The sequence below is a fragment of the Triplophysa dalaica genome, chromosome 15, assembly GCF_015846415.1.
Source record: "Triplophysa dalaica isolate WHDGS20190420 chromosome 15, ASM1584641v1, whole genome shotgun sequence".
Lineage (NCBI taxonomy): Eukaryota > Metazoa > Chordata > Actinopteri > Cypriniformes > Nemacheilidae > Triplophysa > Triplophysa dalaica.
Window position 1 is genome coordinate 21,226,340 of NC_079556.1, and position 25,736 is coordinate 21,252,075.

Below are 25,736 nucleotides of genomic sequence, written 5' to 3' on the forward strand. Positions count from 1 at the left end.
TGCAGCACATTCATTTAACATCACGTTATTGTTTGGTGTTATGGTGATATTGTATATTACTTGTCGTCATTACTTATTTTCTGTATAATGCTTTGGATATAATTTAACTAAACACAATCATGACAATAAAGAACCTTTAAATAGCCATAACACAACGTTTACAGCGTCTTCGTATTGAAAACAATAGAGTACATTTTAAGTTTGAATAATTCTTTAATGATTCTGAACATATACAAATACCTCATAGTCACAAGACAGATATTTAAATAATCATGTTAATTAACCATATATTCATATCAACAATACAAAACCTTTTTTTAATCAATAACAGTATATTTACAGTCATAACATATATTGAAAATGCCTGTACGAGATTTCATGACGCTGTGTGATGTCACACGGGTTGAGGTCTGTGTGATCAAGACCAAATGTGCAAACAGTTCATGTCATTCTTTCCCAAAAGATAATGCAGAGTGCGGCACAACCAACGATCAGTTGAGCCAAGTTTTATTTGATAAAAGTGTCGATGCAGATTTACATTTATGTGCCAAAAGCTTTAAATCAACAACAAAGTGACTAGTGATGATTTCAGCAGCTGTCATACTACGGAACCGTTTCTGTCTGAGCTTATAAACGTGCGTCGAGCGCTCGGTGTGGGTCCACCGCCCCGCTGAGAGGATCTCAAGTCTCTCAATGAGGATCTGGAGCTCCGGACAACAGCTGGAGAAGACAGGGCTGTAGGGAATGTCTTGCTGAGATCTGGGTTCCCTCGTGGATCCATGATCGTGTTGATGACTGAGGAGAAGCAGGAGAGAGTTAACAAAGTCACAAAATTCATAGAATGGACATAAGTTTTCATTAAAGAGCAGACTACAGTATGAGTGAACAATAAATGTTAGATGAGTTCTGGTCAAAAGGATGAAAACGTGAAGTTATGGCATCCTGAGAGCCAAAGGTTAACAACAATCCACTGACCTTCCAGCTGTCTCTGAACTCGTCTGAGCTCTTTCAGAATTGATGCAACTTCCTAAAAGAGAGAGAATATGGATTTCAAAAAGCATACTTGTGTCTCCTGTACATGATCACACACTCCGGTCCTTTTCATTTCTAACATATATTTGATATTCACTGATAAAACACCTCATTTCACAGAAACTGATTCAACATCCAAACCTGTAAATACTTTATAAATATCATTTTCACCCTCCGTATCAAAACATAAACATACAATCAATAAAAAAATGATCATGGCTCTCTTTACAAGTAAATGTCATTCAGCAAGTTCTTCACTAATGTTGGAAGTTCACATTAACATCTACTTCATAACTGACCAAATGTATTAGTCTTTAATGCATATGAAATAAAGGAGTGTGTATCAGTGGGGTGATAGTAACAGACCTTGTTTGGGGTTTTAAATGGCGGTGAGTCATCAGCAGCATTCACTCTCGCATCGATCTCTTCCAAAATATCCGTCTTATCATGAAACAAAGCCCTGCGAGAAATACACAGTGAGACACCTGCACATTACTGTGCATACAGAAACTATAGGAAACAGCCATGAAAAACACGATGGACAGCAGGGTCAAGAACTAAACCTGAAGATGTGAAAAACAAGCCTTACTTGATTTTTTCTGTTAGTTCCTCTGTGTTCTCTCGAATAGCGAGTGAAACCTGTGTCACTGGATTTAACATGACATCACTCAACGAAACCTGACAGAAGAAAAAAATCCTAAGCATTACACATGTGTCACATTAGAGAAGAGTTAGGACCACCGTGACCCATCCCTCAACTCAAATACTCCGAGCTCAACCCGACATTGCACATCAAATAACAATATACAACTTTAAATATCAACCAAAGAATGAGATTCAGCATTTCAACCTCATCTTGTCTCAAACTCTGCTGTCTGAGGTCTTGATTTCTAACAGCCTCGTCACTCAACACAGAACCTGAAGATTCTTTAGGGAAATTCAGAATGGTTTCAGGAATCTGATGCCGCAACTGAAAACCAAACAAACAGCGCAGTGTTTATGACAATGAATGATATACAGAAAGAAGATCTTTATACACTCACCTAAAGGATTATTAGGAACACCATACTAATACTGTGTTTGAACCCCTTTCACCTTCAGAACTGCCATAATTCAGTAATGTGGCATTGATTCAACAAGGTGCTGAAAGCATTCTTTAGAAATGTTGACCCATATTGATAGGAAAGCATCTTGCAGTAGAGCATCTTTGGGATGTGGTGGAACGGGAGCTTCTTGCATCCCACAAATCTCCAAAGATGTTCTATTGGGTTGAGATCTGGTGACTGTGGGGGCCATTTTAGTACAGTGAACTCATTGTCATGTTCAAGAAACCAATTTGAAATGATTGGAGATTTGTGACATGGTGCATTGTCCTGCTGGAAGTAGCCATCAGAGGATGGGTACATGGTGGTCATAAAGGGATGGACATGGTCAGAAACAATGCTCAGGTAGGCCGTGGCATTTAAACGATGCCCAATTGGCACTAAGGGGCCTAAAGTGTGCCAAGAAAACATCCCCACACCATTACACCACCATCAAAATTGCATTAATGAGAAATTGAACAGGTGTTCCTAATAATCCTTTAGGTGAGTGTACGTGTTCATACCATGGTCTGGCTGAATACTTGATAATAGACCCATCACTGAGCCCCGCCCCCAGATGCATTTAACCAGTTTAATATGGAGAGGCACTGACATGTACTCCTTCGTTTATGTGTTTGTGATCGTTTTTGTCATTTTCGTAATGTGAGAACATCTAGTTGAACGTCCAATTGTTTTTACACATTATTAAAATTTTACTCTGTTTAAATTACAACATATAATTCACTCAGAAAAACTGGGACATATTACGGCTATGAGAATTTCATTAGAAAAAGCAATAAAATAAATAAATAATTAGTTCCTTTTACAAAATAATTTTTTGTCCAAGGTAGAGAACACAAGTATCTTTATTAAAATATTTTTTTGTGTTACCGAATTTCATGTTTTATATCAGACCATGAAGTTTCAGTGGTTTCCTGAGAATCCTCAGCTTGTACAATACTAAATTAGGAAATGCTAACTTGTTCATAAGCAGCAAATCAAAAATGAGTTTAAAATATTTGTTTTTATACCCTCAGTCCAGTAAAGAAGATTATTGGCTAAACTCCTTGATGATTATTGGTTATGATCTTGTAAATAACAGTCAGTTTCTTGCCAAGACCAACTGATTTTCCTACAAAAATATCCATATAACTTAAACTCAACTGAAGAAATAATGACTCCTACATCTTCAATGGCTGAGGGTTAGTATATTAGCAGTACATTTTCATATTTTACGCTTTAACTTGGATAAGAGCATGACCAGTGAAATACCTCTTCATGGGCAGATATTGCAGGTGCCATTGTCTCCACAGGGGCATTCTGAGATTCAGTGTCTCCAGCGACATCATGAATCTCTCGAGCCAGAATGGCCAAATCTTTAGCTAGGTCCTGACTCAACCTAACAAAAAAAAACAGAGTTCCTTTAATAGGCTAAAACCCAAATAAAAAAACAAGACTGTCTAGAAACATTTGTTGTAATTTCTCACCTGGCGATCTCAGCGCTGTGAGACGTCCAGTTATGGAAGGCATCGCTCTCGTGTCCCTCACCCTCAGAGTCTCTCTGCCTGGGTACCGCTCGCACCGGACCTGGCGGATGGATTTTGGGGTTCTGCTGGGCCCCTGAATGATGGGAGCGTTTGTGTTTAGGGGTGCTATGGTTAGACTCGTACTCGTCCTCCGAGGTGGAGGCGTAGTCTGAACCCTTCTGACGTCTCCTGGAGCCTTGGCCCAGGTGATCAGGAATGAGGAGTTTGGTACACCGTGTCATCAGAGGATGGAAGAGAAACAAAAAAGTAGGAACGGAAAGACAGAGAGAAAGAGAGAAATGAGAAAGACACCGAAAAACCCATTCATGAGCTACTTTTCAACCAGCCAAATGTTTTATGTAGGTAACGCCTTATTTCGATAGTCCACTTTAGACGTTATATAAACCATAAGTAACTTAGCAGTTGGGAACAACAAAGTGAACTGTCAAAATAAAGTGTGGCCAAAATATAAGTAACATTAAAGTTGGCCAAATATATGGCTTTTTGTTAGTTAAACGCAGTCATTGGCCCAGTCAGGTGACACAGACAGGACACTCAACACGGAGTCAATGACTACAGTCAATGGTCAACAAGAGATACCGAAAGTAAAACTGGATTAAGATTTGAAAGCTTGGCAAATGGGTGCAAATTCAAAACCATCAATTAAAATATTGTTTGCAACTTTTTGCATTAGCTCATAGTGACAAATGATCAGAAAATCATCAACGTAATCAAATATAATTGTCCGCCATGTCATACTCACTGGCAGTGCTGCTTGCGTATTTGGCACTACTGGAACGTCCACGGACGATGGGTTGTCGGTTTGGAGGTGCCGAAGTCTTCCGGATAAGAGCTTTGGGATCTGGAACTGAAGCTTTCCGTACAGTGTTACTCGACTCTGTACTCCGGTTTGAAAAGCCTGTTCGACCAGCGGATGACTCCGTGTCACTGGGTGTAGCAAAAGAGCCCGTCCTTTTTCTGGGTAATGCTAAGATGTCCAGTCGTGAAAGCTTTTTGTTCTCTAGGGTGACTTTGTTGGCAGAAGGGTTGCTGTCTGAGTTCTGAGACATGCGGTCGGTTTCTGTACCTTCATTGTCGGAGGCTTCACCCAAACGTGCACGGCGGAGCACCGAAGCTCGTGTGGGTCTCGGAGCAGAGAGGCTGTTAGAGCGAGCTAGGGCTTGGCTTACTTTGCTTTTGGAATTGCTCAAGTTCTCCCTTTGAAAGGGAACAGCGTAATTTTTGTAGGGTAAGGAACTTGATTCTTGATCCGAGACTGTATCAGACCTGAGTGGTGCTGGGGAACTTTGATGACCTAGTCCGATGTCTAAAGAAGTGAGGTTTCGACGAAGCTGAAAACGCTTGCTCGGATCTGCTTTATCGCTGTCGTCTTTCACACTGGACTGGTTCTTTTTAGACAAGGAGTCTTCAGATGTCTTTGGGGCTGATTTGTCTCTTAAGAGTCCTCGGAGGACCACTGGTTTCCTGGGCACAGAATTGTAAGCGTTTTTTCCACTGACTGTACTAGAGGTGTCTACATCTGATTCCTCAGATGGAGAATCCTCAGGATTGGTGCGAACATTAACTCCTTGTCGCTGCTCCATAAACTTGGCTTCCAGGACAGCTAGAACGTCTTCAGTGTCTTTGAGGTAAGACTGAGTGTCTTGACCAGTCACACCTTTAAAAGCTTCTAAGGTCTCTCCTTCGTTAATAGAAGCTTGACTAGATATATGAGGCAATCTGGATAACGGGATGTCATTACTGGGTCTTTCTTTGGTGTAACTTTCCTGTCTGAAAAGTGAAATTGAATTTTCTGTCCCATCAGATGGCACCTTGCTTTGATCATCAATGTTGGGTGGTGAAAGGATGTTCTTGCTGAGCTTGGCATTCTGTCTTGTGACAGTAGCTGTAGAGAATTTAGGAGATGAATCTTGGTCTTTGGTTGCCTCATCTTCATTTGCTAAGGTCTTATAAGAGCGTTTCCCTCCAGTTCTGAGAGGACTGTATTCGTACTGCTCAACCACAGAACCATCATCAGACTTACTGCCATCACTCAGGCTGTCCGGGTCTACATCATCTTGGACACTCAGTCTTTGGGGATCCCACCTTTGCTTTTGAACTTCTGAAGTCCTCTCAGTCATGAAAGAGTCAGACTGGACAAGTATTGCGGGCGGAGGAGTCTCAAACTTGTCCGAAGGAACCGGAGGGAGAACCCGTCTGCCTCTGGTAAATTGGATAACTTCAGTGCTTCGGTTAGGCATAACTTGGTGGACGTACATACAAGAAAAAAATCATTATCAGTTAAAAAAAACAGAACGTGCGAGCAAATACTTTAAAATGGGAACATTAGCAAAATAATGAAAATTGTTATCCATACCTCTGGTGGTAAGATCAACCTGTGTTGATGCAGGATCAGAATCTGTATAGCTGTCGGCCAAACTAGCCCAGCGAGAAACCCACCTAGTGCCTCCAGGTGTCAATGACCTCATCGACTGTATCTGTACAGAAGATGAATCCAATTAAATAAACAAACTGAACGTTGAATTGAAAAAAAAACAATTGTGTATCAACAAAGAAAGATCTCAATTTCAATAAGAATCAGATCACCTATCAAAATCAGAAAAGAACCAAAAGACACAGACGACAACAATCAAACCCAAGACAGATCCCAGAGAGAGAGAGTAGTGTGAGCCTTTGATTGACAGATTGACTGATTGTTGCCCATCACCCTAAGCCAGTAAGTTTATTTAGGTGAGAGGTTACCTGTACAGGACTCTTGGCTGTGTCATTATGGTCTGTCTGGCCCAGTTTTGGGCTTGAGCTATTCTCATTGAGAAGACTATGATTGCCCTCGGTGTGACCAGCTATAGGTTTAAATGTTGAGGTTTGGCTGCTGTCGGCAACACCAAACACCTGTTAATGATAAAGCATCTGTCAATACTGAGGGCTTTATATCTATACAATCTGCTGGAAGTCGAATTATGATTTTTGACCAGATGAACAGTCAAAGCATTTTAAATTTGATTTGAGCCAAATTTCACTTTGAGTTACCAACCACCTAAACATTAGGAATCAGAAGTTAACCAAGCAGAACTGATGGGTTTTTACCTGATCGATCATGCTTCGTGCCTCCACAATGTCTTTGTCAGGCCCCTCTGCTTCAATGGTGTAGGTTCCAGCATCGCTTAAACTGTCTTCCTCCTCCTGCTGCTTTGGACCCCCAGCTTTGACATCTATACTGTCGTCCTCCATGTGTACCGATGAAGTCTTTGGAGGAGTTGATGGTTGGTTAAGCGATGTTGAAAGGCTCTGATTCAGGTAATGATAATTTGAATGAGATGTGGTAGGAAGACTTCGATTCGTCAATGGGGAATCACCGTTCGCTGATGTGGCGTTAAGATTCGACTCACTAGAGTTGTGGTTGCACGTAGAGGCAGAAGCTGTTTTTGAAATTCTCTTCAACTCATTTGCAAAGTCCTGCGCTAGTGTAGATCTGCGGCCAACGCTTCCGAAAGGTTTTCCTGTCGAGCGGGAGGAAAAATTAGTAGAGCTCATCCGGATTTCACTCTTCTCTCGTCGGAGGGATCCAGCCCTCTGAGAGCCATCAGAGCCTTTGAGAGGAATGGTGAACTGTTGAGTAGGTGGATTATAACCAGTAGATGTGTTTGTGCCTTTACGTTTATCTAACTTGTTTTTAATAACAGATTGAAAGTCAGGAGACGATATGTTATTGGTGAACGACTGTGAACGTTTTTTTCGTTGACTATCATCACAAAACTCGATCACAAAAGCTTGCTGAGGGTCTTGTTTCTCTTGGCTTTTGGACTCTGGAGTGTAGTTATCAGGGTAATCGTGTTCCTCCGGAGGGTTGGCAGAATGTGGGGGGACAATCCTACGAGTCCCTGAAAGATTTGTTTCTCCTGGTCCTTCCAGCTCATCTAGAAATGACAAAAAGATTTAAGCAAAGACTGTTTTCTGGATACACAAATGTTTCACTGTGATCTTTTACCTTTGAAAGTCTTGTTGTAGTGGTCCTCTGACACAGACTGGACATCTTGATTACCCAGCATGCTCTTATCACTCTGCACCAACCAATCGGAAACTCTGTTTTCCACCGACATCACTTCGGGAAGCGTGGCTATTGACTCCTTGCCAGGATTTTTGCGCTGACGGACGGAGAGCTTTGAGACATGGTCTTTGATTTTCATCTTTCCAGGGGTTTGCTGATCAAACTCGATGGTGAAGGAGGCATGGCCCTGCACCACTGGCGGTGTGGGAGGGGCTTTATTGTCTGTGTCTTTTGTGGGTATCTCCTGAACTTCCAGAGCTTCAGTTTCGGGCTTTGACTGGATTTCCTTTGTAGGGATCTCAAAGTAGCTTGGTTCCTTCCGGTAAGAATAAATAGACTTTCCTTGTCCATCTTGAAGTTCTTCTGGAGACGTATTCACATCACATCCGAAGCCTTCTTTTTGGTTTTCTATAATAGGCAAAGACAGAAACACATGACAAAACAGTTTAAGAAGTCAGCCAACTTAGTGTACTGCAGACTTTTAGTGTGTGTATTGACCCCTAGTGGACTAGTGCATATGTTTCGTGAATGCCCTGTTGTAACCATGATGATCGCAGACCCTTCTGATGAAGAAAATTATCATTGTCTTTTCAGTGATGCAATAAAAACAAACAAAAAAATTCATTGTAGTTTGTTTGTTTCTTTATCACGTTTACACTGGAAATGTAAAGTGATTTAGAAATACACATTACAAATGGAAACAACATTGTCTAAAGACTGAACAATAAATTCACAAAAAGTATCGAAATACAGACATACAGATGTATGTAAAATTGTAAATTTAATCTATGTTAAATGTAACACTAAGCCATCAAATGTACGTAACCAAAGCAACGAAAACCTGAAATAACTGAAATGAAACGTTGCTATGGTCACTCTTAATCTCTCTTAAAACTTTGAGACTTGAGAGAAAAAACACAATGACCTTCACATGAGGCTTTTGGCTAAGCCGGCTGTTAATCTATCACAAGGCAGGCCACTCAAACATGTTTTAAAGCTCATGCCAATGTGAAGTTAAGTACTGAATTCCACCGGCTGTTCTCGCAACATGAGAGCTCGATTGCTACACATTGTCATCTGAAAAGAGTTGCGTTTCCTGTGCACACACTTACAAAAAACAATGTTTGACTTTGTATCAAATATTTGATTCTGAAACAGCAAAAAAAGGTTTGGGTTTCATAAAGTCTGAGATATTTTTTGAAGTTTGGTGTTTAATAAGACATGAGAGCAGTAGACAGTTGGGGTTTAGGGTTTCAGACCTGAGTGATGCTCATGACCGTTTGGGTCACGCCGCTGACCTTTAATATCTTCATCATCATCGCCCCACCAGGACGGCTGACCGTATAGAGGAGTGGGTCTGGAGATGGACGGATCTGTCACGTGAGAGAACAGAGAGTTTGGTAATTCATTATTTTGGGTTAAACACATGTTAATCTGTACATAAAGAATTTATAGCATAAATAATGTTGACAACCACAAAAGACTGACTTTGTCTGTTGCGTTTAATTTTAATATGATGTAACGCAAGTAAACCCAGTGACATCTTCGTTAGCGCTGCCAGGTTCACACTTTTTAAGTGGAATTTAGTTATTTGTAACTTTCGCATGTTGTTCTTATTCTGTGGTTAAAGGTTGGATGTATTAATTCATAATCTGAAGTTAAATCAACTAGTCAATTAAACTTATAATTATATTGAACTGACTTTTTATGTCAATTTAATATAATTAAATTCAATTGTCTCCAAGCTTATTTATTTTACTTAAAAATTTAAAGCAGCTGAAATTTGTAAAAATTTTACAGTGTATGCAGAAATGTTCAAGAGATCGAAACGTAAAACAGTCACTGTACAATAAATGTATGACTTTAAAATATTTATTTTAGGTAATGGTTGAGTTTTGTGTCGGGTTCAGAGTTATTTTAGTTTTGATTTTAGTTTTACTTATTTTAATTAGCTTCTATTTTTAGATTTTTCGTTTTTATGTTAATTTTACTTACAGTATTAGCAATTTTGTTATATGCTTTTGTCATTGTATAATTTTTTTATGTTGCTATATAAGATTAAATATTTTTGTTTTAGCTTATTATTATAATGTTAGTCCCTTAAACTTTATTTTTGAGGCAACAATTACATTTTTCCTTTCGTTAAGTTTTTCCAATCATTTTTAGGTCAATATTTTATTTTTAATTTCAATGAACAGAAACGTTTTCAAAGATTAGTAAATAAAATTTAAGTCATTGTGCTGGTTTTAATTTACACAGATCTGGCAACCCTGGTTTGCATGTACCAAACGAGGATGTGATGTAACTACTCAGAACTGTTCAAACAGACCTAACTCCACCTACTGCAATGACATCAGTAACACATGACCAAAAATGAATCTACCTTGAGTACTGGTACCACTGCTAAAACAATCATTTAGACACTTAAAAATCTTAATTAACCGATTCATATTTTTTCTCTAACACAAATAAAAGCAGCACATTTCTGCATGCTTGAGCGTGCATGCATGCATGCATGCTTGAGCGTTAACTTCTATTTAATACCTTCTGCATGGGTAGCAAGTTCAACATCTTACTGTACATTTAAACTGTTTCTCTCTCTGTGTGTCTGGCTTGTAGCCCATAGGAAAGAAGACAGTCTGAACTCCACCCTAAACTGTCAGCTGTGTATTAATGCTGTCTGTCAGTGATAACAGACATGCCACAGCATGGAAGCTGTTGTGATGGTAATATTAACAAACAGTTATAACAAGACACAACTAGAGGCCAAAATAGCTCAATATTTCAAACGTTCCAACAACCAAAGTTTAACAGGGTCACTAATCCAGTTTACTTCTAAAAATGTTAATCCATGCCATTTATGTTGACCCACTTAAGGACGCAAGCGAGTATGGGTGCCGATAATATGCAATCTCTGTATGAGAACACACTGACATCTCACAGCCAACACCCAGACCGGACAGGAAGGTCAAAGCAAACCGGAGCGCCTTCAAACACACACAAAGCAAATAAATACCATTTCTAGACAACAACATAAAGAAAACATACATTTGGGATTTTGGTGAGATTGTTAACTTATTGTACATCAGAGATGTAGTGAAATGTTTGATAGATACTAAAAAGGAAAGATTCATCTAAAAGCGTGACAGTGTATAAACGTGATTTAATCCCATGAGTCAGCTGGGCAGGACCAGGCAACAAAAAACCGGAAGATACAGATAGTGACAACTAGCACAATGATTTTCACCAGTGAATATAAAACACTTACTGTAAGTGTTAAAGCTAATATTCTGTAAATAAACTTCTCTCCCATTATGACCGACTTCCACCCTCAATTTATGGATGAGGATTTAAAAAAAGAAGTATCATGACCTACGAGTCAAAACACGCTAGTGGTTTATAATTAAACTGCATTTATCCCAATAGCTTTCCTTGAATAGAAAGTTCACTCCAAACACGGTGGAGACTACAGCCAGAACTCTGTTATGATTGAATGATTCAGATCTTCCAGTTCAAGCAGCGATGGAAAGTCTCGTTTTTTCCATGAGCAACACTATTCCTGTGTAGGAGCACTAAACAAACACGTCTCTAAGTGTCCTTACTCAGTGAGCAGAACTTCACATCAGGACACTCCTTTAGTTTTATTGCTGTGAACAATCAGATTTTCACATCCTTAAAAAAAAACTCAACTAACTTCAAGTATGAGCAATAATAACTTGCATTAAACTATACAAAATAAAAAAAACAGATCAAACTGTCTTATTTTAGCATTCTTGTCCACATGAATAAATCCAACAGATGAGCTTGTAAGCAAGTTTGACAGTAGTTTGGGTTAAACCTGTGCAGTAATCCGCATCATGCCGCATGTTTGAACACTGCAGTCACCTGCAGGGATATTAATCAGATTAAAGGTTTCCTGGTCCCAAAACAAATCAACTGTCAAAGAGCAAAGTACAACGTAACAGTGACGGATGATTTCACCATCATGCTAACAAATAGCCGGTGAGGTCATTGCCAACATTAGCAATATTCAAACTACATTTGCATTTCCTGAAGGAAACGAGAGCGCAGCAGTAGAACAGTGGTCGAGTTAGTTTAGGTTTTATTCTCTTCAGAGATGGTTCAAATATGTGAAACACACAAGTTCTGTTTCTTATTATGTGTTCTTCAGCGGTCTTGTGTTCTTGCTCAAAGTCATCAATCTCTATCCTGCTGGTTCCAACACTCAAGAACACAAGGCATGAAAGCACCTCGATGTGTTCTTGATATCAAGGATGCATTGAATGCAGACTTGCGCATACCGAACCCGCTTAAAGTACCATAAGTCACTGCGGCATGTCCATCCGAGAACATCACCACGAGAACACAAGTCCGTTCTTTGCGTTCTTGGAATGGATGAACGGCCAATGTGATGATGAATGGATGAACAGCGACCACAGATGATTAAACAGATTCAAACCAACCAATCACAATTCATTATGCAAATACAGTAGATGTGATACAGAAGCTGTATTTTAGTCCTATAATCTGATAACAGACAGATGAAGGGATTGAAAAGGACTGTCAGTTCTTAATACATTCTCATAAAGGAATTTTTTGTTATATAATAGCAACGCTCTGGTGAATTGTTTACTAGGACTGTGTATTAACACAAACAGGGTCAACTTTGATAAAGGATTTTATAAAGACAAGAGGATGAAGGGTTTGTGTTACCCGTGATGTTTTTCCGTTCAGTTTTGTCTGGCTTAACATGTCTTTCATCTGTATGGGTGCGTTTCTTGGGTTCAGGCGTCTCTTGACTCAGCTGTAGCTGACTTGTGTATTTTTCATGCTAAAATCAAGAAAGCAGAAATTATGACGGCATGCCAGAGGTCCTGTCCATGTTTTAAAAAACATAATATTCAAATTTTGTACACACTGGATGCGGCGCAACGCAATACGACAAACACATTAAGAACACGCCGGGCGCATCGGGTGTAGACGCAGTGTCACAATTTACCTTGAGGGCTTCCTCTGGCACTTTGTGTTGGCTTCTCTCCAGAATGTATATATGTGAATGTGCACAAAGTCAAGAACAATAATGTAGCAGATGAACGATACAACAGCAAGACAAAACTTCAGATCAACAACTTTAAAATTGCTTGTACTGTCATTTCTAATGAGCTGATACAACACTGTCCCGCACAACAGCAGCTCTGAACAAATCTGTCCTCTAAACAAGAAAGCTGCTTTTCTGGTCACCATCACACTATAATTTCTGCTTGAATATTGTTTTTTCAGGGAGGATTCAAGGGTGCTGGGTATACGAATGTGATTAAAAACCCTGACACAAGGCACAAAGGATTAACACTGCAGATACATTCAGGTTCATTCTGGTTTGAGGAAGGATATCATATCCAAAGCGAATGACATCAGAGAGCTTCAGGCTGATGTATGTTTGATCGGGGATACGAAGGTCATTCACAAAGGTCTGTGGACACAAATTAAATGTTTTTTGTTTTTTTTAAAGAACATAAGCTTCACTGAGCTCCTCAATTGAAAATAGTACACAAATAAAACGTACAACTCGTAAGCTATGGTAAACTCACCCCGTTGAGACTGCCCAAGTCTTTGACCAAATGTTCATCCATGGACACGTCATAGTTGATGACAGCGTGCTGTTTGTCCACACTGCGAGACTGTGAAGGTACAAAGAACAAGAAGAAACTTAGCAACACAGCAAAGCTTTATCATAAAATAAATGTGCTGTCACGATTAAGTAATTTGCCTATTAATTTAATTGTCTATTAAGTAATTGCGATTATGGGGATTAATTGTCTGTTTTAAGGCTTTGAAGTTTAAACAATAATTAATTTATTCAACTAAGAACAAATATCCTTTAGAAATGTTGTAAAGTTTTGTAAATAATCATATTTACTATAGAGTGACTTTAACCGTAAAGCCTGTTTTGAGCACTCTGAGATATGAGGATGGTGTCGTCTTGCTGTGTAGGTGCAGCAAGACTGAAAACACTATCAAAACAAATCAACACAAAGAAATACAAATCTGATACAACTCAAATGTTGTAGATATGTCATTTGAATGTAAAGGTGAGTGCAGATCATGAATCACCCTTGCTTTATAAGAATTCACAATGATTGCCATTCTCTGAAATAATTGTGATTATGTCAAACAATTGCGATGAGACGATTATTTAATATTGTGAAAGCCATATGTGCAAGCAAATCTGATATACGTATAATGAAAGAAAACAATCTTTAAAAAGATACTTAACCTTCACCTTCGAGTTGTTCCAAATCAGTATAAATTAATTTGTTCTGACGAACACAGAGGAAGATATTTGGAAGAATGCGTAGACAGATTTTGCCCCCAATTGACTCCATAGTGTTAATAAATAAAATGTCTTTGTGTTAAACAGAACAAAAAATATAAAAGTATTTCTTCTTACTATGATGGTAAAAATCTATCTGGTTATAAGCATTCTTCCAAATATATTTCTGTGTTCATCACAACAAAGATATTTATACAGATTTGGAACAACTCGAAGGTGAGTAAATGATGACAGAATTTTTGGTGAAGTATCCCTTTAATCTAAAACGTCTGCACAGATATTGACAGTGGAAGAGATTGGACCATTGATCCGTCTGCAGGTTTCATCCAGAGGACAAAACAGTATGGCTAAACAAATTAATCAGTGTGAGGGGCGGGTATAAAAACGCTTCAGATGTTTCCACAACAGCGTCTTCTCCATGGAGAGACTTATCCGTAAACTTAGATAAACATTTATATATGGCCACAGGAAGGTCCGATTACACAGTACATCACAGTCGACATTGCTTACGCTTCATAGAGAACTGAGCACATTCATTTCCAGCCTCATTAGTGATCAAGAGTAATTCTTCTGAGCTGAGGTCACCACACACACTGAGGCTGCATTGTGTCTCTGGCATTCTTTCTGCTTATTTTCCTCTGGTTTCATTTGTTCACTTTGATTGACATCAATTTACATGCACATTCAATTCACTATTTGGATGAAAACTCTTCAAGTGTGAATGACGCTGCATTAAACACATAACTTTTGAAAGGTGGTTCCAGACTAAAGGTCTTGCATATACAATCCAATATTTTCTATGCGGTTTTTGTATTTGGCGCTCGTTTGTACAGTGTCTCTGAATTGTAAAACGCCTCTCAAAATGCTTGCTACGGATGCAAAAAAGGCAGAAAATTGAATCAAGTCCGAATTTTTTCATGACGGATGAAAATATTGGAGACAGTGTAAATGTGATTGACACAACATGAGGTCGTATTTATTTTTTTACGTGCGGAAATTTCGGACTCAATGTGCAATGGCCTTAACCGTTAAATATTCAGTGACTCCTGGTGTCAAGGTTACTTTAAGTGGATCTATAAAATGAGTTTCACACAGGTATTTCAGCAGAGTAAGCACACATGCAGTTCAGCACATTAACAATGAAGAGGATCCACTAACATCTGAAACCACACACTGTCACAATATTGCATTCATGTTCAACACAATACCTATTGTTCTGTCATTTTAAACCTATCAAATGTCACGCTTAAAAAGCGTTTTTAAAAAATGCTACTGAACGTTAGCCAGAGTCCGTGTCTGGCAGAATATGTGCCAGAAATACCCTCATGAATCTTGGTTTATGAGCGATCATGTGGCAGGAGGGAGAGTTTGAGGTTTGGATGCCGTCAGCATGCATGAATACCTAGGACGGAGCATTTTACTGTTGTGGTGAGTTAGCCGTTCTCAACTAACCACAGATGAAGAGAAACATATAAACAGTTTGAAAAAGCAGCATTCTGGTGTCAGCGCAACAAGAGACAGAAAAATGCAGAGGGAGGGACACAGAGACAACCCAACAGAGACTTAATCTGAGTTTTCCTGACTCGCGTGCGTCACATTCTGGAAACACGTTTGCTTTGAGTGTGTTTAAAGACAGACTGAAACAAAAAAGGACAGAACGTTGTTGTCTTTATCTTTCAAAAAGACAAGTGATAAAGATATTATTTATCTAATATTTGACCATATCGTGATCGTTCATTGCAGTGTAGTGACCTGTGTAGCCCTTAGTTATCTGTGTTCCCTGTGTCAGAGGTCAGCGCTAAATGTGAGATCAATGTAAAGCATTAGCTGTGATGTCACTAAAGCTGACCAAAACTTCAAACTGCTGACGTGGAGACAGCAAAGAGCTGTATAAATAAACAAACCTCAGCCGATTATGTTGTTTTGGGGCATTATTCATTTCAACACATATGTGTGTGTGTGTGTGTGTGTGTGTGTGTGTGTGTGTGTGTGTGTGTGTGTGTGTGTAAGGTTCACCTGTAGCATCAGTTCACAGTCTTCTCGGCCAACAAAGATCATCTCCCGTGGCAAGCGGTGGCGTGTGCCGGAGCTGCTCACGAGGAACCATGATGTCACGCTCATCTTCACACCATCAAAACTCCATCAACATGCTGCATGAGATATGAGAGGAACACGATCAGAGATCTGAACATTTATGTAAAACAAAACTACATAAGAAAACCAAATATAGTACTTTTACAGCCACTGTTTAGAGTTTAGGACTTTTAAATGAGAAATCGCATTAAATATTTGTTCTTTACAAGTGAAAGTCACACCGCACATTAATGCAAAAAAATACACTTTCCCCAAACATAAAGTGATAGTGGGGGTCTAAAAGTCACAGACAACAATAGAAAAGAAGACAGAGACATATCACTGAGTCACAACCAAAGTTAATCAGTGTACAAAATCCACCGAAGCAACAAGAACATAACATGAAAATCTATTTAAAGCATATTTCCTTTACAATATAATAAGTAAGATACTTCTGTAGTAAATAATACAAATAACCCGCTATGTAACAGCTGAAAACAGTGTCAATGTGAATGTATAAACCAGACATGACATCAGTTCTGTACCAAAATCAACAAACCGAAATAAAAACGTCTAGACACTTGAAACACTTGACCGTCACAAGTCCAGGGCCTCGAAAAACGAAGCGACACTTTGAAATGTTAAAGCTTTTCCTCAAAACTCACCTGAGAGAAACTTTCACACTACAGCACAAAACAGACGCTACAGGTTAAATTAAACAAAGTCACATCTAAAACTAACCTCGTAAATATCACGATTTAATCATAAACTAAACTTCACATAACACGTCCTGATGTTCCTGAGGTAAATTCAATCATTCATACGGGCGAGAATCAAACTTCGACGCCTCCTGTGACACAATTGCAACACGACAACACAAAAAACATCACGACGGAACAGCAAAAACACACTTTAAATCACACACGAGACACTTTAAAACAGAAAAAACACACATTAGACAAACTTTAAAGTGCGCTCGAGCTGTCACCTCACAGCGTCCCGTCGCGCGACTCCAAACGCATCAAAACCATTGATCACGTAAACGACACGACTCACACAATGTCGCCAAATCAACGCAATTTTGTCATTTATAATCTCGACATCCGTGCGTTCTGAAGCTGTGACGGGAATACGGGCAGGTAAACACACACCTTAAAGGTGAAAAGTGTCCCGGACGTCTCCGGCTCAACCGGAAATGAGAGCAGAGTTTATTCCCGAACATCCACGCGAGCTTTGAGAAACGCGGACACGGTTTTAAACGGCTGCTCGAGGGAATCCCAGGTCAGAAATCACGTATCCCGGTTTATGGGCTGTTAGTCCCGGTGGAGAGAGACTTTAATTCGCGTTAATCCGCCTGTGTGTGAAAGTCTGTCAGGCCGGTCCTCCGGTGACGTCAGAGCCGCCTCAGCCTGAAACTCAAGCCAGAAAAACAAGATCAACACAAAACACTTAAAATTACTGAACTAAACAACATCAACACAAAGCACTTTTAATGACTGCATTGCATAGTAAAAGACAGACGCATCTGACATTTGACTTGAATGCAGCATGTAAAAGATGAGTTGATGCATCCCTTTCAATCACAAACATCATTATTAACCATCAGCTGTTCACTCTAAAAATATTACAAAATTACTTTATGTTTATGTTGTATGATTTGGGCATTATTCCAGCAGGATTATATGGTATGTTCAGGCTTCCATTCGTTAGATAACGTTCAACAACTTGTTTTAACCAGAACGACTAGTAAAATTGATTTAACATCAGATCCCTCAGAATGAAGTTATCTAGTGTGTGATATTCTGTCAAAACTTGCAGAGAATTGCAGATACAGCATATGTTTTTGGAAAACCAGACAGGATAGGCTGTAACACACAACATTATTATATTCAATGAATTAAAAAGAAAATATATACTTTAAAACTTTTTTAATAAGTCAACTTTTTGTTAAAATGTGTGAAATGCCCAATATAATCTTTGTGCGTTTCTCATGTTCCCCATCAGATGGCGCTGTAAACTAAAGGAAGCGCATGAGCTGTTGAACTTTCCATAAACTCAACACTGCGCAACACAACAAAGTTAAAAAATCTGATTATAGTTGTGTAAAATCAGTAATAATGGGTATGTAAAGTAATAAAATGAAAAACAAAAGAAGAGCAACATCTTTTGTGTGGAATCCAGATACACACACACACACACGCACAAACTACTGTTCATTAATCTCGTAGTTAAACTCTGCTTTCCCACTTTTTTACACAACAGCTTTTACAAACGCACCACAAAAAATCACATTCTATTTTAGAAAAATTGTGAAATAAACTTATTAGGACAATTGTGAAGCATCACATCATATTAAGTCAAAAAAAAACACCACAACACATTATCAAATCAGCGAATACAGTAAAAAGACTTTTATAAAAGTCTGATATCTGATATAATAGTCAACACTGGGTGCAGAAACTGCTACAGATGCGAAAACTAACAAAGAAAAGACTTTTTCTGTATATAACTCATGAAAAAGAACTACAGGCCCAAATGCCTTCGATGTCAAACTTGAGCGTAAACAAGTTGCTTTTGTATTCCCATTTTATCTGCTTAATGATTAAATGTAATATAATGTTTGTGAAAACAGATTAATGATTTATCATATTCAAGTTGAGAAAGCAGAAAGAAACAACCGTATCTTTGTGTATCAGATGATACAGAGAGAAGAAAAGCTGAGACTTTGTTTTCTATTGAACTGTGGGTGAATTGTTTGCAATTCTGCATGCTGTCAGGTGTAAAGTTTCCTTTGGGTGGTGTCATGCATACCGTCCAGCTGTGAGGGTTTGTAAGCAACATCTGTCCCGCAGAATCAACCATCTGCTGCAGACCAGAAGAGAAAAACTACAACACATCTGACCGACTGCGCAGGCTGCACTGTAAACCAGCAGCATAACATAAACATCACAGTTACAAGTCATCACCTCTTGGCTTTTTACCAAACAAATTCAATGTTGAGATGTATATTTTACTTTTGTTATGGACATGATGTGATCTCACATTAAATCACTTATTGAGCAGAGACGTGCTTTTAAATTTGTAAATGATTTACAGAAAAATATATATATATTTGTTCGGCTACTTTAAACATTTCTATAGACTTGAGCTGACAGAGTCATGTGTAAGTATCACAGAGATTTTTTAACTTGTAACCGACCACAGTGAGTTTTGCAGTAGTAAAATCACACAAAAATGTATATTAATGTACAGTATGCTTAATATATATTAATACACACACAAAGGTTTTAATTTTTAGCCAACATTTTAATTATAATCAATTCAGTGGAAAAATCTAAACCACAAAAAGCTAAACAGTGTATACAAACTTTATATTATTTGTCCTAAAGCTGATGTTCTTTTGTTTGTGTTAAAAAAGACTACAGGGAAAAACTGAGGATTAAAAAATTACAAATATTTCCCCATTTAAAAAGATGACAGTATGAAAGAGCATAAATTGTATGAAACATCAGACTGAAAAATATGTTTGCATATAAAATAAGGTGCAGTATATAAAAATAAGGGAGAGCATGGTTTACATTCATTCATGTACAATGACCAACGTATGTGTGTTGACAATATAAAAAATGACCAAAGAAATGCATTTTTGTGGTCATAATGGATGCCTTAAAACAATTTCATGAGTAGAAATGTGTTATTAAATAACAGTCAAAAGAGTCATCAGATCAAATGTACAAATGTATCAGCATGATCTGGGTAAAAGAAAAGTTTATACTGCACAGTGAATTACATCATTTCTAGCTGTTAATGTATAAATAATAAAAAATAAAGTAATTTAAAAAAAAACTGCGATGTTTATGTTCTCCTGTAACTCCCCTTTTTGAACGTTTAAAAAAACCTCACTGAGAAGCAAAAACAACAAATAAGGATAATGAGATTGAGAAATGAAATGAATTAATACAGAATCAATGTGTGAATCCCATGAAAACACATTCAGGTCACATTCAAGCTTTTATCCAGGCCACTAACACTTCATTTAAGATGGTTTTAATAAACATGAATTCCCTGGGATTTAAACCCCTGGCCTCAGCGTTACAAGGAAAATAATATTAAATCATTTATTTTGCCTAGTTTTGAATCAGATTTTTAAATGATTATGATTACAACGTGTGGGTGACAGGGTTTGTATTTGCCACAATACAAAAAATAGTACAGTAAATACAAAGAGAATCAACTTCTTATTGTTTCAACAAAAGAAACGATACTTCTTTCTATTATTTCTTGGACATGGAAATGTTTCAATGTTTATCTTGACCGTTGGGTGAAAGATACAACACATCTGACCGACAGATGTGTTGTTATTTTTGTTGTTGTTTTTGGGGGGAATTCAGTCATTATTTATGTGAATAATTACAACACTAATTTATCTACATTTCCTTTCATACAGTATTGCACATTCAATGCAAATATTTACTAAAGCAAGGGACATTTAGGCCATAAGTACTTTAGGGGTACAGAAACATACAATTACACATTTACACAACATTTGATAGGCTTCAATCAGTCAATTCACATGTTGTTTTATAAAAGGATAAAAATGGGATTTGGCATTAAATTAGCTATTCCATTTCAATATTCAGAAGGGTATCATGGCAGATAAAAGAAGCGATACATAATGCATTTTCAATCTATATTACTACTAATGATTTTGATTGGTAGACTGGAAATGTTATAGTGTTCCCTCTCACATCCTCAGAAGAACATTGATAACACATAAGGCCACAGAAAGTCGAACCAAATGACATGTGAAAAACAAACCGGTAAATCAGTCTGCGTATATGAGCTGTTTCTGTGCTCTTGGTTTTACATTGAAATGAGCAACTTCCATCTAAAGTGTCTGATGAGGGATGAAGGAGGCGTACAAGAGGCACATGATGTAATGTTTCAGGCCATTCCACTAGCAGAGTAAGAGAATTGTGGGAAATGTGGTCTCCTCTCGCTGTCAGACGCCTCCATATTGTTACCTGTCAACAAAAAACAATCATGCATGAGTTAAGTTGAGCGAACATCTGCAGAATGTAACATTTATATATGACGAAATTACGATGGGCACTTTCCAGCAAAGCAAAAAAAGATCCCCAAGAGCCATATTTAAAGTCACTTATTAATCATAACTTCTTTTTTAAATTTACAAAATGAATGAACGAATTTGATAACAGCATCAATTTACACTGGACTTTCGGTGAAAGTCTTCAGGTCATTCTAGACATGAACCATATGACAGTAAATAAAAAGCCTGATTGAGAAGATTTATTCAGTTCAGAAGATGACACTTGAATAAATATTCTCAAAACATTTGAGTCATTTCCAGACTGCAAGAGGAGACAGCTGGTCAGTCCTCTGGATGAGACTGTGACAACCTGTTCCAGGTGGTGTGATGGTGATGGTCTGTCCTGTGAACTCTTCATCAAAATATCTGGTGTCCGTTTCTGAGGTCACCTGCGGTTTAAACGGAGGAATCAACTGGGAGAGAGAGAGAGAGAGAGAGACTGTTAACAAAAACTGATGTAACCTATTAAAACAGAGGAAGGACATTTATTCATTATTTTTTTCACAACAGAAACCATCTTTTATCCCCACACAACCTAAAAATACTCTTTACCAAACATGTCATCTGAATCATTGTGTGGTGTTTAAACTGTCTCTTTGTCATCATATACAGTAATGGCCAAAAGTGATGATGTCTGAAAGGGAATAATTGCACCTTCTTTTCATAAACGTCCTGCCACACTATTCCTGTGAAGAACTTGTGCTGCATAATCTCTTTAGCGTCTTCAGGGCCGCCACCTAACCTACAACCAACACACAGTTTTGCACCAAGTTATTGTCATAATTGAGTCAATTATCATTTAAACGGATGTAAAACCTTATAGAAAGTGTAATTCTTATGGCCATGTTTGGAATGAATTTTAAATCAAGTTTTGTCAGCAGTAGTCGAGCGGGGGATACAGTATGAGCACTGCGCTATTCCAGACTGACCGCTGCTTCGGGTCTTTCTTGAGCAGGCCGGACAGGAGAGATTTGGCCTCCGGAGCGAGAGTGCGAGGAAAGCGGATGTCTTCCATGAGGATGAGCTCAAACAAGCGCTCGTGATCCTGGTTATAGAAGGGCAGTCGTCCGCACATCATCTCATACATCACCACGCCCAAACCCCACCAGTCCACCGCGCGGCCGTAATCGTTGTCTTCCAGCACCTGCGGACACACATGATGCATCATAAGTCTGAAAGTTCACTAAACATTTCTTTAAAGTGCTCAGTTATAAAAACCTCCAGACATGTAAAGCGTATTAATAAAGTAAACAGGGTCGGCTACATCATCAAGGATTAAAATGTTCAACATCATGATAACATGACTGAACTGAACTAACATGTGAAGTGAGATGAAGTGATTCCTAAAATAAGTACTCGAGCAGCTGAGAGGTTAATTAGATTTAACTATGGACCGACGGAGAAATGAATGTCATGAATTCAAACACACCACTTCACACCACTGTTATTCTCCTTTTGTATCAAAAATGTGCTGAAAATAGTGTTGCGTGTAGGTACAGGGATCGTGCTTTAAACGTTCCCTCAAAGTTGTTCTCGCAGTAACGTTAAAATAGCATTTCCTTCTTACATTGGTAAATCTATATCTTATGTTGTCGGAATGTTTATAAAAATTTAAGTTTTCATAACTGTTTTAGTTTTTTTCATACAGTATGTAAGAATATCGAAGTCGTCTCTCTTACTCTCTCTCACGCTCTCTCTCTCTCGAAATTATTTTTTAAATGAAAGGTGCTTTACTGGCGTGATTGTTTATTTATAACATTGCCAAAACAATGCACATAAAACAAATAATGACAAGAAATATTTAAAATCACAATCAGAAGAAACATGCTTGTGACATGCTTGGTGCACAGGTTTTCTTACTTCTTTCTTTTTTAAAAAGGCTCAAGATTATTCAAGCACAAGTTTTACACTCAAAGCTTCTTTAGATGACGGAGAACCAAAAACGTTTGTGTACGTAACACCTGACGTGTGTATGTGACCCTGACGGTCGGGTGGACACAGTGTGTTTGTTGCTGGTGTGTGTGTGTGTTAGTGGAACAGGGCCCCGGGTCAGAATGACTCAGTCCGTGCTCTCAGTGGAAAGGCGATGCCTCTGAACTGCTTGAATTACCGACCGCTGTCTATTTCCAGAGCTGCTGTCGTGTGGCTCGCCGAGAGTGAGACAGCTGGGTTTGCAGCTGCCCCATATATGCAGAAGAACAGCACAGCTGTGAAGCTGCCAGGAACGGAGGAGCCAAAGCTGAGCCCTCACCCACGTAAGCAGACCCGAGGCGGGCGTACGGTTACACCGGAGCCCTGGCTGGGGCATCAGGAACAGAGATGTCAGATGTTCCAGAGGGTTCGGTGCTCGCGTGAATGTGCACATTGACACTCTTTCATGAACAGAAAGCTTTAGCCAATTAAGACAGAAAAATCACATATGAGATCTCTTTAGTATCTCAAATATTTCTTCTAGAAATCAATGAGACTAAATGGAGAGCGAATGGAAATGTGTCATCTGCGTCTTAGAAATCTCTCCTGAGAAAGAGTCAGACATGTGTCTGTCATTAGAGTTAGAGAAGAGATGTCGACGACTTGTCAAACTGAGCTCAGATTTGTCAAGTCTGCAATCAAAAGTCTCCATATAATCTCAAACATTTCTCATCACATTTACTCAAATCCAGATGAGTTTACATCTATAATCTACATTCATTTCACACCTCCATACTCTTCAAATTTCAGATTCAGGGGGCCACAAAACGGAACATGTTTATGCATTTGTGATTCATGTCATCACATCAATTCTGTCAGCTGATGCCTGGAAGAAATAAAACGTCAAGCCCATTTTTCCAAGTGTAAAACGCTTTCACCTCTATCCCTCTTTTACATTCTCATACCCCCCCACCTCTCTCTTTTTCCCAGCCGCTCCCTTATTTCTCTTTTCTCACTCGTTCACCCTCTCTCTCTCTCTTTCTCTGGACTTCCAGACGTTCAGCATTCCAGAGCTGCACACACACAACAAGGTCATTGTTTACAGCGGAACAACCTGTAACACTGCCTGGGCCCGACTCCAGAGAGGCCACACGTCTCTATGGCAACAGCCCCTGAAGTCTCTCGCGCCCGGACCGTGTTGTCATGTCAACATGAGGACTGCACTCAAACCGCCGGGACGGGTGAGAGAGAGACAGGTGACACGGCCTTCTCGCTTGAGAGTTCTCACATCAAGCACTTAAAGAAACAGCTCAGTTTGAAAGGATCAAAAGATGGGATTAAAAATGTAAAATGTGAAAATGGGATGTTTTTCCTCAGAGTTGTCAGGTTTTGCTCACTTTAAGGTACAAATTTGTTATCTAAAATACAGCGAAGTGGTTATACACACATGCACACAGCCCCCCACAAGAGGGCAGAGGGATGCTCGGTGAGGGGCAGCTGCTGAACGCTGCAGTAGCTCATGTTTCCGGCAGCTTTGCCAAGCCTCTTTCCCAGCAAATTCCTAAACGGTTGGCTAAAAACAACGAGCCCGCAACTGTGTCAACACGGCCAGTGCTTCTCCAAAAACATTCCTCAGTCTGAACACACACACACAGCCCCCTCGTTTAACTCTGTACTGACACCTGTCACACCTGCACATGGTCACACTGTACACCATCAGTCCATCACTGGTTTTCTAAAGTTGCTGATGATGACGTCATCAAGGATCAAATAAAAGTGCATTCAGAGGTCATCTGGCTCCTCTCCTCCATCACATTGTGTAACTAATTACTGTATTAATTAGCATCTCACTTCTCTTTTTTTCCTCTCTTCTATAGACTAATAATAAACAATAGTTCAGTTTTAAAAGACTAATAGTAAACAATAGTTTAGTTTTAAAAGACTAATAGTAAACAATAGTTTAGTTTTAAAAGACTAATAGTAAACAATAGTTTAGATTTAATAGACTAATAGTAAACAACAGTTTAGTTTTAAAAGACTAATAGTAAACAATAGTTTAGTTTTAAAAGACTAATAGTAAACAATAGTTTAGTTTTAATAGACTAATAGTAAACAATAGTTTAGATTTAATAGACTAATAGTAAACAATAGTTTAGTTTTAAAAGACTAATAGTAAACAATAGTTTTAATAGACTAATAGTAAACAATAGTTTTAATAGACTAATAGTAAACAATAGTTTAGTTTTAAAAGACTAATAGTAAACAATAGTTTAGTTTTAAAAGACTAATAGTAAACAATAGTTTAGTTTTAATAGACTAATAGTAAACAATAGTTTTAATAGACTAATAGTAAACAATAGTTTTAATAGACTAATAGTAAACAATAGTTTAGTTTTAAAAGACTAATAGTAAACAATAGTTTAGTTTTAAAAGACTAATAGTAAACAATAGTTTAGATTTAATAGACTAATAGTAAACAACAGTTTAGTTTTAAAAGACTAATAGTAAACAATAGTTTTAATAGACTAATAGTAAACAATAGTTTTAATAGACTAATAGTAAACAATAGTTTAGTTTTAAAAGACTAATAGTAAACAATAGT

General features: G+C 38.3%; 2 protein-coding genes across 10 annotated transcripts in view; both read right to left on the reverse strand.

Moving 5' to 3' along the window:
• Positions 1-193: 193 nt before the first annotated feature.
• On the reverse strand, positions 194-17,553 carry cep170ba (centrosomal protein 170Ba). 9 transcript variants are annotated; one of them, XM_056768616.1, is made up of 19 exons: positions 17,265-17,553; positions 16,057-16,190; positions 13,298-13,387; positions 13,099-13,179; positions 12,709-12,765; positions 12,423-12,540; positions 8,969-9,082; positions 7,650-8,117; positions 6,749-7,578; positions 6,404-6,553; positions 6,018-6,138; positions 4,404-5,903; positions 3,602-3,734; positions 3,387-3,513; positions 1,883-2,002; positions 1,622-1,710; positions 1,399-1,492; positions 976-1,027; positions 194-795 (listed from the first exon to the last, which is right to left on the reverse strand). In XM_056768616.1, the coding sequence occupies exons 2-19, from the start codon at positions 16,159-16,161 to the stop codon at positions 599-601; spliced, it is 4,446 nt and encodes a 1,481-aa protein (XP_056624594.1). In that variant the 5' UTR covers positions 16,162-16,190; positions 17,265-17,553; the 3' UTR covers positions 194-598. The 9 variants fall into 9 exon arrangements, with proteins under 9 accessions (XP_056624594.1, XP_056624593.1, XP_056624588.1 ...); XM_056768615.1 differs by having other exon boundaries at positions 3,602-3,836; positions 9,008-9,082; positions 17,265-17,551; XM_056768610.1 differs by having other exon boundaries at positions 3,602-3,836; positions 17,265-17,550.
• Positions 17,554-20,217: 2,664 nt separating this feature from the next.
• akt1 (v-akt murine thymoma viral oncogene homolog 1) overlaps positions 20,218-25,736 on the reverse strand; it is a 29,317-nt gene continuing 23,798 nt past the window's right edge. Inside the window, exons 11-14 of the mRNA XM_056768619.1 lie at positions 22,153-22,367; positions 21,878-21,965; positions 21,534-21,636; positions 20,218-21,137 (exon numbers count right to left, since the gene is read on the reverse strand). Coding sequence (XP_056624597.1) covers positions 21,058-21,137; positions 21,534-21,636; positions 21,878-21,965; positions 22,153-22,367 — 486 coding nt within the window. The 3' untranslated portion in view covers positions 20,218-21,057. The remainder of the gene's footprint in view (positions 21,138-21,533; positions 21,637-21,877; positions 21,966-22,152; positions 22,368-25,736) is intronic.